Source organism: Dipodomys merriami, unplaced genomic scaffold, assembly GCF_024711535.1.
Source record: "Dipodomys merriami isolate MVZ:Mamm:240054 unplaced genomic scaffold, mDipMer1.0.p SCAF_103, whole genome shotgun sequence".
In the NCBI taxonomy this organism is placed as follows: Eukaryota; Metazoa; Chordata; class Mammalia; order Rodentia; family Heteromyidae; genus Dipodomys; species Dipodomys merriami.
In genome coordinates, this window is record NW_027202305.1 from 3893308 (window position 1) to 3906553 (window position 13246).

The 13246-nt window shown below is 48.5% G+C and overlaps 1 protein-coding gene across 1 annotated transcript in view; it reads right to left on the reverse strand.

The window, feature by feature from the left end:
• LOC138810258 (sortilin-related receptor-like) overlaps window positions 1-13246 on the reverse strand; it is a 121105-nt gene that overhangs the window by 70091 nt on the left and 37768 nt on the right. The window contains exons 7-12 of the mRNA XM_069997396.1: window positions 11531-11632; window positions 10397-10566; window positions 6405-6597; window positions 5304-5421; window positions 5017-5090; window positions 2007-2095 (exon numbers count right to left, since the gene is read on the reverse strand). Of these exons, the coding sequence (XP_069853497.1) occupies window positions 2007-2095; window positions 5017-5090; window positions 5304-5421; window positions 6405-6597; window positions 10397-10566; window positions 11531-11632 (746 nt within the window). The remainder of the gene's footprint in view (window positions 1-2006; window positions 2096-5016; window positions 5091-5303; window positions 5422-6404; window positions 6598-10396; window positions 10567-11530; window positions 11633-13246) is intronic.

The window sequence follows — 13246 nt, forward strand, 5'->3', positions numbered from 1 at the left end:
GTCCACTACCTCCTGGGCATCCCGGAGAGTTGCTACCTCATCTACCTATCGCCTGCTTTTCAGAGCAGCAGGAGAACCAAACCCCTTCTGTGGGAATCACACAATAAATGCCAGGTGGCTACAGAGATCTGGGGAACACTCAGGCTGGTAATTGGGACATGGAAATACCTGTCAAAAAAGGTACCCTGTCTGTATCTTCATATTTGTAAATGATTTGAGCCATGCATCGAGCACCTCTAAATGACCTATGCAAATAGAGGAACAGGACTGAGATGATTATCTCCAAAGCTGACAGCCCCAAAGTCATTATGAGATGTCTGGAGTGGAAGGGGGCGGCTTATGAGTTCTGGCAGCCAGCTTCGTTTCCTGTTCCCATGTGTGCCGGCTAGTGTAGCATGGCAAGCCAGCCCGAGCACATGTGAGATGTACCGACAGATGGAGTAAGAGGACTAAGCTCACGCGAGCTCCTGCAAAGAAGCCAGCGTGGAATGCAAATGGAATCTGTGGAGAAGTTAAACAAGGAAAATCGAGAATCGATTTTAAAATCTGAAACCACACAAAGAATAAAATGTGTGTGCTCCTAGGAATGCAAGTTCTGTGCCTGTGTATCCTCAACACACACACACACACACACACACACACACACACACACACACACACACACACACACATACACACAGGCACACACACACACACACATGCGGCAAGGAACTAAACACTGCCATTGTATCATTGTATCACTTGTCTGTCCTACATTGTATCCTTGTCTGTCCTACAACCAGAAGATGGAAAGCTTAAACATCCAGTTCATCTTCAGCTACACAGCACCTGGAACCAGCTTGCTTGCTAAATGTGTGAAATGGAAGTTCAATGGATAGCTCCGTATTATTAATTAATACAGACCTAAGCATCAGTTGGGAAGCACTGTGCTTTGACTGTCATTATGTGAGCAAAAGCCAATACAAACATGAACCCAGTGGGTGCCATGGAAGCGAGCCTCCTCTGTGACTCTCGCTCTAAAGAAGCCGCTGACCGGAACAGAGAACAGCCAGGTGGAAAGCGAAACACCAGTGCTTTGCTTGAGGCCAGGCTGCTCAGCACACGCCAAATGAACCCCAGCTACTAAGATCTCTTCATCAAATCGCCCACCTTTCTCTCTCTCTTGCTGCTGGCCCTGATTGAAAAAGGAGCAAAGGCAAAGAAAGCTTTCTTCCTAGCTCTAAACAAGGTGATCACAAAAGCCTTCTGGAAAAATCCATCTAATTGCTCAGCACAAAAGCAGGCAGAACTGAGGGTGCCAGCCGGCCCTGACCCAACATGAATTGTCCAATATCTCTAATTATGATCTTAAAAAAAATTAGGACTGGAGGAGAAACAAAACTTAACAAACACTTGACAGTCTTGCTTTATAGAACAATATAAAACATAGAGGACATAATCCAGAACACTCGAGTATCAATAACGCCTTGTTAAACCCATGGGGAGATCTAGGGCAAGTTACTTCATCTTTATAAGTTCCAGCCCTGAACTCCCCTTCTAGCCCTGTCTGTTAGAACCCCAAGGCTCAATGGGATATAGCAAATTGTTACCTGGCTAGCACGTTACATACATTCTGCAACTACCATACAGGCACAATGAATCATTTGTATTAGTCATTATTTAGTCATCCTAGGAGTGAATCTGTCTGTGTCACACTGATACAAAGAAATACAAGTTGAAAGAGTCTCTGGTTAAGGTTTCCATCAGTATTAAGCCTTTGCATTTATACAGAGTTGTAGTTTTTCAAATCAATTAAAATCACCTCCCTAGTTTCTTAAAGCACCCCTCTGAGATCGAAAGGCTGGGTTCGGGTTCTTAGGCCCATTCTGCAGATAAGAAATGAGTGCATGATTCTGAGAAGTCCCAGCACTGGAGTGAGAAGATGCACCTTGCGTCACATAGGCAAATGTCTTTACGAATGTGTGCATGCACGTGTGATGTTAAGAGGCTTACCGAGAGACACTTACTTTAGCTCGTTGGTTTCCATACCCTGGGCTATGGCCATGATAATGCCCCCGTGGTCTCCCCACGTATAGTAGTGAGGTCCAGGAAGTGCCTGAAGAGGAAACACCAGAGGTGATGGTACTGCTGTAGGAACACATAAACCATGCACATGCACGCATGCGCACCCATGTTCATACACACAGACATGCATGCGTACGTTCACACACACCGTGGCCATGCCAACCACTTGAGTACCATTTTTCAGTTGACACAACACATCCCCATTCATCATCTCATCCAGTCTTGACACTCCTGGGAGGAGGCAGAGCAAGTTCTCATCCCCACCTCCCCACCCCCCCACTCCCCCCTTCCCCCCGCCAAAGAAACAAGGCAGGCTATATAGCAGAGGTGGGACTCGAACCCAAGACCAGTGATTCAACATTGACCAACTGGGGCTTGGGTTGTAAAGAGAATGCATGTAGTCCTAGCCCATCAAAAAGTAAATAAGTAAATAGTAACCAACTAGAGTTCTGCTTCTACTATAACCCTACAAGCTCCTTCCAGCTCATCCTTCCTATTAAGTACAACTAAAAACTATGAACATAACTCAAGTAAAGAAGTAAGGAACCACGGACACATGAAACGTGGATGAACTTAACATCGCCTGTGGTGAGTGACAGAAAGAAGCTAGGCAAAAGAGTCCGTTCAGGTACAATCCAAGCAATGCCCAATAATAACCTGCAGTGGGGGAATCCCAGGGCCAGGACTAAGGGGAGAGAGGACGCTGCACCAGAGACCTTCTGTGAGGGGAATGGGGACGCTTGCTCTCTGAAATGTGGGAGGGAAGAGTTCAACTCCTAGATTGAAAGCTTCACACACACACACACATTGACTGTACTCTCACACTCCTACCCAACGAAGCACACTTCATACACACGCAGTGGGCGTCCCCGTGCCCCACTGACGTCGTGAGAGACATTCTGAAGAGCAGGGAATTTGCACAACTCATTAGGAGGAGGAGAACCGGGAGGGATTGTTACCAGTGTCCCTGGGCGCATTCTGTGCGCTCCACCCTGCCTCCTCTTCCTCTGACCCCACCTGGCACAAGCCCCTGACGGAGCCTCTGAAGCCAAGGCTGCCTCTCAGGTACAGCCAAGGTTCCAGTTCCTTCCCTGCTAGTTCCCAGGATAAGGTCATTGCACACAGGGCTGCTTCTTGGCAGGCGTTAGGGGGCTCACGCCTGGAGGGAGGCCCTGACCGCTGCCCTGGCCATAGCCAGCACACACCACCCTAGTGGATGAGCAGACACAGCTTTCCACCCAGAGGATATCACTTGCAGAGGCGCAGATCCCAGATTATACCACAAACAGAAGGTACAATCAGGCCGCAGCACTCTGCAGAGAGAACACCCAGGCTCAACGGGAGCACTGTCAGCTCCAGGGCTGGGGAGGCGGCTGCTTCATCTTTCGGAGCAGGACAGCATGACCTGAAATTCCCAACACACGAACTTTTTGGACTGTTCTGGCCTTATCGCTTCTTTTTCCTAAATATGGACTCATGTGTTTTCTCTCTCTCTCTCTCTCTCTCTCTCTCTCACACACACACACACACACACACACACACACACACACACACACACAGAGGATCTAGGTCCCTCACTCTTCATTTGGATGAATGGTTAAGTCTGACCATACGAAATTAGATGTAGAATCATCTCTATGCCCTGCCAAAAAATGAACAGGTTTTCTTCCTGCGTTATACATTTCGCATATAAGTATTAAGTGTGCAGACTGCGCTCCCCAGTAAGGAAGGGGTGGTGTCTGCTGGATGTTCTCCCCACACTCCTGTCCAGATTTCAGCTCAGTCCTATTCTTCCCGCCCCTCGCATCCTCCAGGGCTCCACGGACAGCAACTTCTACAGAACAAAGCCAGACGGGCTTCCTTTGGCCTTGTAAGACACACAGGAAGCTGGAGAGAAACACTTTTTTCCCCCAGGTTTGGGATTTCTTAAATGCCCAAGGCTGAAGCTACGCTAGCCCCTTGGGAGGAGGTAACTGGCTGCACCTTCGGAACTGCCATGGGCAGCTGAGGATCAGAAGGAGCTGTGCCACCTCGAGGCAGAAATAGTCTCCTCTCTCCAAACACAAAGGAGATCAAAGTGCCCATCACAGGAAGGAGATCAAAGAGCCTGTCCGGCCTGAGCACGAGGTCAGGATTACACAGAAAAGCAGAGCCAGTGACCAGCTTCAGACCTGACACCACCACAACCATCCCGCAGCTCCCTGAGACGCCGGCACACGTTCACTAAGCACTTGCAGCATGCCAGGCACCGTCAGGTCCTAGGTAGGTAAAGAAACTAACAAAGAAGACATTTGCCTTTGCCCTCAGGAAACATACTCTTGGAAAATTGGCTCAGATAGGAAAGAAAGAAAGAAAGAAAGAAAGAAAGAAAGAAAGAAAGAAAGAAAGAAAGAAAGAAAGAAAGAAAGAAAGAAAGAAAGAAAGAAAGAAAGAGAAAGAGAGAAAGAGAGAGGGAGGGAGGGAGAGAGAGAAGAGAGGGAAAGGAGGGAGGGAAGAAAGGGAGGGAGGGATTGAGAGAAAGAAAAAGAGAGCGCGAAGGAAGGAAGGAAGGAAGGAGGGAGGGAGGGAAGGAAGGCAAGAAAGGAAGGAGGGAGGGAGGGAGGGAGGGAGAGGAAGGGAGGGAGGGAGGGAGGGAGGGAGGGAGGAAGGGAGAAAGGAGGAAGGAAGGAAGGAAGGAAGGAAGGAAGGAAGGAAGGAAGGAAGAAAGGAAGGAGGAAGGAAGGAAGGGAAGAAGGAAGGGAAGAAGGGAAGAAAGAGAGAAAAGATTTTTTTTAATTTAAAGTCTTATTTTGGCAAAGTCACAAGTCGCTTTCTCAAGTGTGAATACGAATCAGCACAGCTGCTTTTGCGCGTGGGGCTGGGTCCCCCCTTATTAGGCATCACAGATCTCCACCAGAAGTCACCACCACACAGGCTGGATCTCACAGAGACAAGCTCCCAGGGCGGGCTGACCTCTCGCCACCTGGCTCCGGCACTGCTGGAGATGTACACGTTGGTCTTGCTGGCCAAGTTCCTTCCCACTGACCCTAAAGCGCAAGAGGGAGAGCTACGTTACGATGATGCCGGAGGACCTCGCCCAAGCAGGCATTCTGGGTAGCGAGGAGCAGCCATGACTGAAGAGGGCACGGAGGGCAGAGCGCAATCTCGGCTGGCTGCGTGGCTGGCTGCGTGGCTGGCCGCGTGGCTGGCCACCGGTGTACGGAGGGCGCTGGGAGGACAGGCAGAGCGTGCGCACGTACCGGTGGCGATGATGAGCCCCGGCGCCGACTCCTTGGACAGGATGGGCATCCTGCGCAGCTGGAGGTTGAGCAGCTGACTGAGGCGCTGGGCCAGGTGCAGGGAACAGCCCTGGGAAAGCTACGGGAAGAAAGTTCCAGGCTGGGTTGGCATGTGGCACATGCCTCGCTCTTCCTCAAACCCAGAAGCCTGTGTGAAGATCCCGCCAGGGGTCTGTGCCAGACCCACAGCCAGAACCCCGGGCCTGGAGGAAAGCTGAGGTGCAGCCCAGCCACCTCTGCGCCCTCAGAGACGGAACCTACACAGACGTCTGCAGCTGACAAAAAGAGGAAAATAACTTAAAGTCCCGAGACTCCCGGGAAATAACAACTGTGAGTCGATGTCAAGTACCCCTCACCCCACCGCACACAGACAGCTCCCCAAGTAACTCGCAGGTAAAGAGAAATGAAATGATGTTGTGGTATTCTCTGAGTCAATAGAGATGCGTCTCAAATAAGATTCCCGCAATTCTGTCAGGAGAATAAGAAATAAGTCATAAAGTCTCCCGGATACCCAGATGATGCTCTACGAGACAGGGACACCAAAGGAGTCACAGCAAATCCTTAAAGGGAGTGTCTACATTTGTAGGGAGATGCAGGTGGACAGGACAAGGCTTCAAGTCGTTAAAGCCGGCCACCATCACCTGGGCACAGGTTTTAATTGTTCTGCAAGCCTCCAGCACAAGGCTTCTGCAATCGGAGGTCAGAAAATGACCGTTCAAGTTTATGTGTGTGTGTGTTCATAGCTCTCAACAGGGAAACTCTGTCTGTGTAATAACTGTAACAAGAGAGTTAAACCACAGACCTGGCCTCTGCGGCTCACTGCTGAAACCCTGGCTATTCAGGAAGCTCAGACCTGGCAGTTCAGAGCCAGCCCGTGCAGGAAAGTCTGTGAGACTCTCATCTCCAATGACCCACCAAAATTCCAGCAGTAAAGCTATGGCTCAAGTGGCACATTGCCCGTCTTGAGAGCTAAAGTTAAGGGGCAGTGTCCCGGCCAAGTTCAAGCCCCCATACCGGCACAAAAATGAAAATAAAAGGCAGACTAGATCAAAGCTTCTGTACCTCGCAATCGATTTTCTCTCCATATCCTGTGAAGGCCGGAGCCTGAAGAAACTCCCAGGTTCCCCCTTTGTCAAAGGTAATGACAGACCGCAAGTTCTCCTCATTCATAGAGCCGTTGATGAGCGTGGCGATGTAGACCCCTTGCAGCCCTTCTACACGGTGAAAGTCGGCAAACGGCTCATTTGCAAAATACCTGTAATAAAAGAAAACAGATGTCTACAAACCTGAGCTGACATTTGCATGGTGTTTTGTGTATCAAGCAGAACATGAAATTTATCCTTTTTCAAGTGTACCATTTACAGGCAGTAAGGACATTCACAACCATCATTGCATGGCTAGCTCCACTATCTGGTATTCTCTTCGCTGGCAGACACTGTCTGTCCTTCCTTCCCTTCCTAGCAACACTAGACTGATGTCTGTTCTGTCTCTATGGCTATGCCTAGTCTGAATATTTCATATAAATGGAATCATGCAAGATGTAGCCTTTTGTACGTGGTACTTTCATTTAACGTGTTATCTAAGGTCTGTGAACACAGCCTGGGCTCTACTGTTCCTTTGGATGGTCAGATTATGTGCTCTCTTTTTAAAAAGTAAGTGATTTAGTTTCAAGAATCAGGATGAGTATCTGCTCAACAACTCCCATCAGGTTTAGAATGAGGCAGACACTCATTTTCCACATGGACAGAGGAGTCACAGTTATTTCTTCACTATTTAAATGAATGCAAATCCTCTTCAAGAAACCTTGATCAACAGGAAAGAGAGAGTCATACTGGCAGGATAATAGCACTATGCTAGAAATATGGCCGGAGGTTACACAGACACCGTTAGAACACATACGTATGTATACAGCAAATCTCTTGCCACCAAGGGTACTTTCAACACCCGGATGTACAGATGCCAGTAGTTCTCTGCCCAAAAGCCCAACAGCATCTGATGACTGACTTTCCAAAGGCACAACACATAATTACAATAGGTAATACTGTAGACGGTTCTAGAAAGCCTGAAGCTTTGCTTGTTAGAAGGAAGGCAGAAAAGAAGGCCCTCCCAGGCTCTGGCTGCTACACTGGGGAAGTGGTTTCCCTGGAGGAGAGTTTTGCGTGGGAACGGTTCACCCACTACAAACACAAGTGAGCTCTGTCTCCATGGCTCGGTCGCAGCTTTTTCAATTGGAACCGTGCCCTATTTCAGAGGTGCTGAGCCAGTGGAGCTACACAATGAAGTAGAAAACCGCTTTTCCCTTCATTGGCCTAAACTAGACGATTGCTGTGCCACCAGAGATGGGAGACACAGGCTACAAGATCCAAGGTAGGAAAAAGAAACAAACAGCACCAACAGAGCCGCTGCAGCAAGATGGCGAAATCCTGAGTAGATGCCAAGTTGAGACCGCATTCTCTGATGTAGGGCACCCTGGGCTGTCAGATTCTTCTCTGGGAATCAGCTGAGGGTCCCAGGCCCTCCGGCTCTGTTTGCCTGTCTTTGAACCTGTCACCATGAAATCTGCACGGTAGGGCTCACTGGCTTCCCTCCTACACCTGAAAGGCCTGAGTTTCTGTCCAACAAGCCATGTCTCCTCCCTGTGCTCCTAGTCCTAGAGCTTTATCTTTGGCTTCCAAGGAGATGCCTGCCATTCACTCTGTTTTAGTCTGGGTCCATCCTTTCATTCCTCCCCTCGACCTTCCCTGAAGCAACTCAACTCACCCTCAGCTCTCTCTCCCTCTCTCGTTCTTGCCCCCTGCATTTTCTTCCATCCTAACCTCACCAGCCCACATCAGAGCACCCCTTCTTCCCGGAAAGCCCTGAGCCGAGACTTGCCAAGCAGCTCACCGTGTACCTTTCAGACATGCTCAGTGAAAACTCCACACATTGCCAGCCATTCCCAGCACCTCAGCCAGTACCCCTCTGAAAGTCACCCCTACGGGCCTAACATGTCATCAGCAAATTGGTTCCTCCAAAGGGTCCTAGGGCTAAGTACAGCTTTTCCTAAGGTTCCTACACAGCACATCCCAGAATGCCGGGAAAGCCCTCCATTAAGAGGTTTGAGGGGTTGGTTTTTCTTTTGGATTTTTGTCATTTCTCTGAGGAAATAAGAGCCAGTCCCTTCGCACCACACTTTCCTGGGTAGTTCAGAGAACAGCTCACTTCAAATACCACACAAGTGGATTTGAAATCAGTCAGCTCATGTCATCTGCTAGTTCACCCATATCCTGTTTCATCTGGCTGAGACTGAGGGGCAGATGACCATTTCGCTGACCGCATCTGGCCTCCCACAGTCCTGTGATAAAATCTGAGGGAAAAGCCAAGCAAAATGTTGGCCTATGACTCTTGATGCGAATCTATTTTCAATTTCTTAATGAGAATGCACGCTCAGGCAGGGCTGGAAGAAAGGCTGTCACACACAAAGGGTTTTCTATGTGGGTGAACCAGCCCTCCGGTCATAACACTGAGCTCACTGCTGCCTGGGGGCCTGTCCCCCAGCTCCCGGCTCCTACTGGCCCTCACCATGAGAAACTCGCCTGAATGGTGTCCTGATAAATGGGGAAGACAAAGAAATGTTTTGGAGAGCTTCCCCCTCATCCACCCGCAGCCAGAGGGTTTCCAAGTGGACAGACAGTCAATGAAAGACCAGGAGATCCTAAAAATCACTAAACAAGGTAAAGGGAAGATTACTCATCCAGGCAAATGAGGGAGGTGCCAGCCTATGCTGCACATGGATGAACCTTGAAAACACAAACTAAGGGAGTCACGAAGCAGACACAGAAGGTCACCTACATCTGTTGGTTTCATTTATATAGACTCTCCAGAAAAGGCAAGTCTACAGTGATGGAAAACGGTGGCTGCCAGGGTCTGGAAGGAGGGGAGAGTGGGGAGTAACCGGCCACAGGGTTGGGGTTCTCTCCTGGGGAAAGGACAACGTTCTAGAAGTACACAGAGCTGTGGTCCCACAACACCGTCGGCAGACCCAACGCCGACAAATGACTCCATTTTCAACTGTTACGCTGACTGTTAAGTAACACCTCCAAAGGGGAGGGAAGCAAAACAAGAAGATGAAAAAGCACCTTCTTCCAAAAGCAGAGTGAACGTCCTCACTGCCATACTTGCCACTCAGGTCTGGAACGTATAGATTTCCAGCTGCAAACCACCTGAAACACCTCCTTGTTCTTCCCAAACCCCTGACTCCTCCCCACCCATGTTGGTAGGGCTCTCAAAGAGCACTCAGGGCTAGGACCACAAACAGCTCTATGCAAGTCCTAACAGATAGATAATGGGTCGGTGTCACTGGGGCATCGTTTCTCTACAAAGCACCATGTTAACTTTAAGAGAGAGAATAATGGTGTCAATTAACCCAAGTCACTTGGAGGCAGTGACTGGCCACACATGCCAGCTGCCTGACACGCTGCTATCTTCCAAGCTCCTTCCCAGAGCTCAGAGACCACACCAGCAGATGACTCAGTAAAGGTAACCCAGGGAGTGCTTAGCAGAGTAGCCATGACCCTAAATGTCACGTAGAATAGCCGCTCTTAGTCTTGATTGCACAGAGGAATTGCTGGGGAGCTTTTTTCAATAATTCCAACCTGATCAGACCCTGGACCAATTCAACTGCAGCCATTTCTAGGCAGTGAGATGGAGGATGTGCTTTAGGTAAGCCTACCCAAGTAGCTGATGGTGGAGAGCTCAGCACAGAGAGACTGTTGCTCTGTGTGTGTGTGTGTGTGTGTGTGTGTGTGTGTGTGTGTGTGTGTGTGTGAGAGAGAGAGAGAGAGAGAGAGAGAAAGAGAGAGAGAGGGAGGGGGAGGGAGGGAGGGAGGGAGAATATACTGGATTTGAGCCACAGCTCTACTTCCAGCTTTTGGGGGCTTAATTGGAGATAAGAGTCTCACAGACATTTCTGACCAGGCTGGCTTCAAACCATGATCCTCAGGTCTCGGCCTCCTGAGTGAGCTCCGAGTGCCAGCCAGCTGATACCCCGTGACCTAAGAAGGCCGTCTCCTTACCTCACCAAGCTGTCGCTGCCAGCCCCTCCCGGGCTGTAATACAGCACATTCTCCAGGGACAGGGAGAACTTCAGCCCCTCTGCTTCTGAGATGTACAGGTTGGTGCGGTTGTTACTGTGACTGACACACACGAACACCTGGTCCTCAGAGGCATCCGCAATGTAATACTCCTTTGGAATCAAAAGCCAAGAATATGTAAGTCAGAAACAGTCAAGCCCGGTGAAGCAGCGGCTTCCAAATGTCTCCGTACCGGAAGTGGACAGAAAGGCCTCAGAGAGCCCCAGCCCGGGCAGAGCGGCGCGGGCGGCTTTGCCCTGTGGTGTCTGAGGCCTCTATGCAGCCAGGCCGGGCCCCTTGTGAGCAAACAGAGCACAAAGAAAAAACAGGCCTCCGAGCTCCATAAATGACCTAAAAACCTCTTTTAGAGGTAATAGCCTTCCCTTTCTGCTCTTCCTTTCACGAGAGGCCTCTTTTCATGCGTGTGAGGCCTTTTATCTTGATGAGCATGCACTTCCTTTTCCTTTCCTTTCCCCTAAGGTGTCTAAAGGGAGGTAAAACCCACAGAGACCCACGGGCACGAGGGTTCTCCATCACGTGACCTCTCTGGGCTGCTAACCCAACAAATCAGACAAATCAGGCCTCCTATGCAACCTCCTTCCTGGTGTCAATCCCTCCCCTCAGCCCCATCAAACATTGTGGTCTGTCTAACGTCACACACTCAGGCACGTGACGGTGCATGCTTCCTCTCCTCTGCTCCTGGTGGCTTCAACCTGATTCTACAAGGCAGAAGCCAAGTCATTTCAGAACCTACCTCGCTGTGAGAAACAAAGCAAGCGCTCAACAAGGAAGCACTACGTACAAACTTCCCATGGCGGCAGCAATACCCGGCGAAGCCACGGGCTCCTCCCAGGCTCCAACTTCTCTGCCAATCCTATTCCACTTAAAGCAAATTAAGGCTCCTGTTCAGCACCACTTCAAACGGTGAAGTGGGCAACAAGGAACCAACACACCCCAGCATAATAGCTCTCTCCAGAGTTCTCTCCAGAGAGCGACTTCAGGGAAGCTACCCCAGCAGGCCATCTGCGTGACACCCTGCCCCCAACCTCCGCCCACCCTCCAGCAGATGTCACTCACATTAATAGGATGCCTTGTGACAAACTGGGCGGCTCGCATGGGCTTCCGGCCAAAAGAGACCCAGAGCTGGACAGAAGATGGCTGCTGACTGCCCAGGAGATGCTGCCAAGAAAGAAGGAGAAGGAAAATTAATTGTGCCTTGCGATACCCACTCAAAACACAGCGGAAGAAGCGAAGAGGGAAGGTGGTTGCGGGTCCGCTACAGACACACAGCAGAGGCTGAGACAGTATGTCCCTGCTTCGCGGTGTGCCGTCACTGGACAGCCTGAGCTGGGCCACTTCATCCTGAGCAGATACTAAGTACTGCGTGGCAATCGGATAAAGAGAACCTAGGCCTGGGACTGAGCACTGCAGGCTGCTGAGACTTAAAGAGAAATGGGAGCGAGCCAGGTACTAGTAGCTCTATACCTATCATCCTAGCTACTTAGGAAGTTGAGATCTAGAAGATCAAGAATTGAAGCCAGTCTGGGCAAGACTCCATCCCCAAAATAACCAACAAAAAGTTTGGCTGGAGGAATGGTTCAAGTGGCAGAGTATCAGCTGTGAGCAAGAAAGCCAAGGGAGCATGAGGTTGTGAGTTCAAGTCCTGGTACCAGCAAGGAATAAAAGAAGGAGTTTGAAAGAAGCTAGGTACAGAATTATAAAAGCCTGCTTTTCCAAAATGGTACCCCGAAAACTGTGTTAGTAGCTTCTATGAAGCTATAGGAAATGATAACTCTATTAAAATAGCACATTTGGTGTATATATAAGTTCCCAAAGCCCTCATTAAAACAATGAGATTTTAATAACATATAAATCTTTATGACTATGCAGATATCAATGAAATACATATAGTTCACCTATTTATTTTCACTACCTCTAACTGTATTGCTTAAAAAGGGTACTTCTTGGCCAGGCTCAATGGTTTATACCTATAATTTCAGCTATTCAGGAGGCAGAGAGTAGAACGATTGCAGTCTGAGAACAATATGGGGAGAAAAAAAACTCAAAAAATAAAATAAAAAGCTGGGCATGGTGGCACATGCCTATAATCTCAGCTATGCAGGAGAAAGAGATAGGAAGATCATGGTTCAAGGCCAGCCCAGGCAAAAAGCTTTAAGACCCTATCTAAAACAACCAAAATGGCCAGAGATGCCATGGCTCACCCGGGCGAAGAAGCCTAAGGCACTAGGTTCATACCTCGGTACTGCTGTTTAACCAAAGAAGAGAGTTTTCACTACCACCAAAAAGCCCAACATTAGCTCAAAGTTCTTACTGATTACTTCCGGGAGGGCTGAGAATTAAAAATATATTCAAGATTTTAAAAAGTAAATAAATAAAAGGTAGCACACCCTTTGTAAAGTGTTTCTTTTACTTTAAAACTACCATATATTTGTAGATATTTTGAGAGAATTTAGCTTTTCTTCCTAGTATGGTTTATGTTTTCCTTTAAATATATAATAATGTATATCTATAATTGTATCATATATCTTTTAAATCAGTCTTCAATAAATTTTCAATAAAATAAGTTTAATAATGTCCTTATCCCTTAAAAAATATATTCAAGACTACTCTGCCTCTATAAATACAAAAATCACAAAATACCAAAATGAACCAACAAAAAAATAATTCAAAACGCACCTATGTATGTCAATACCTTCCAGAAAAATTCTTCCTAAGCCAGGGCAATTCAGGTTCACTCCTCAAGTAGTTTTAAAGAGTCATCGTATTATTGAA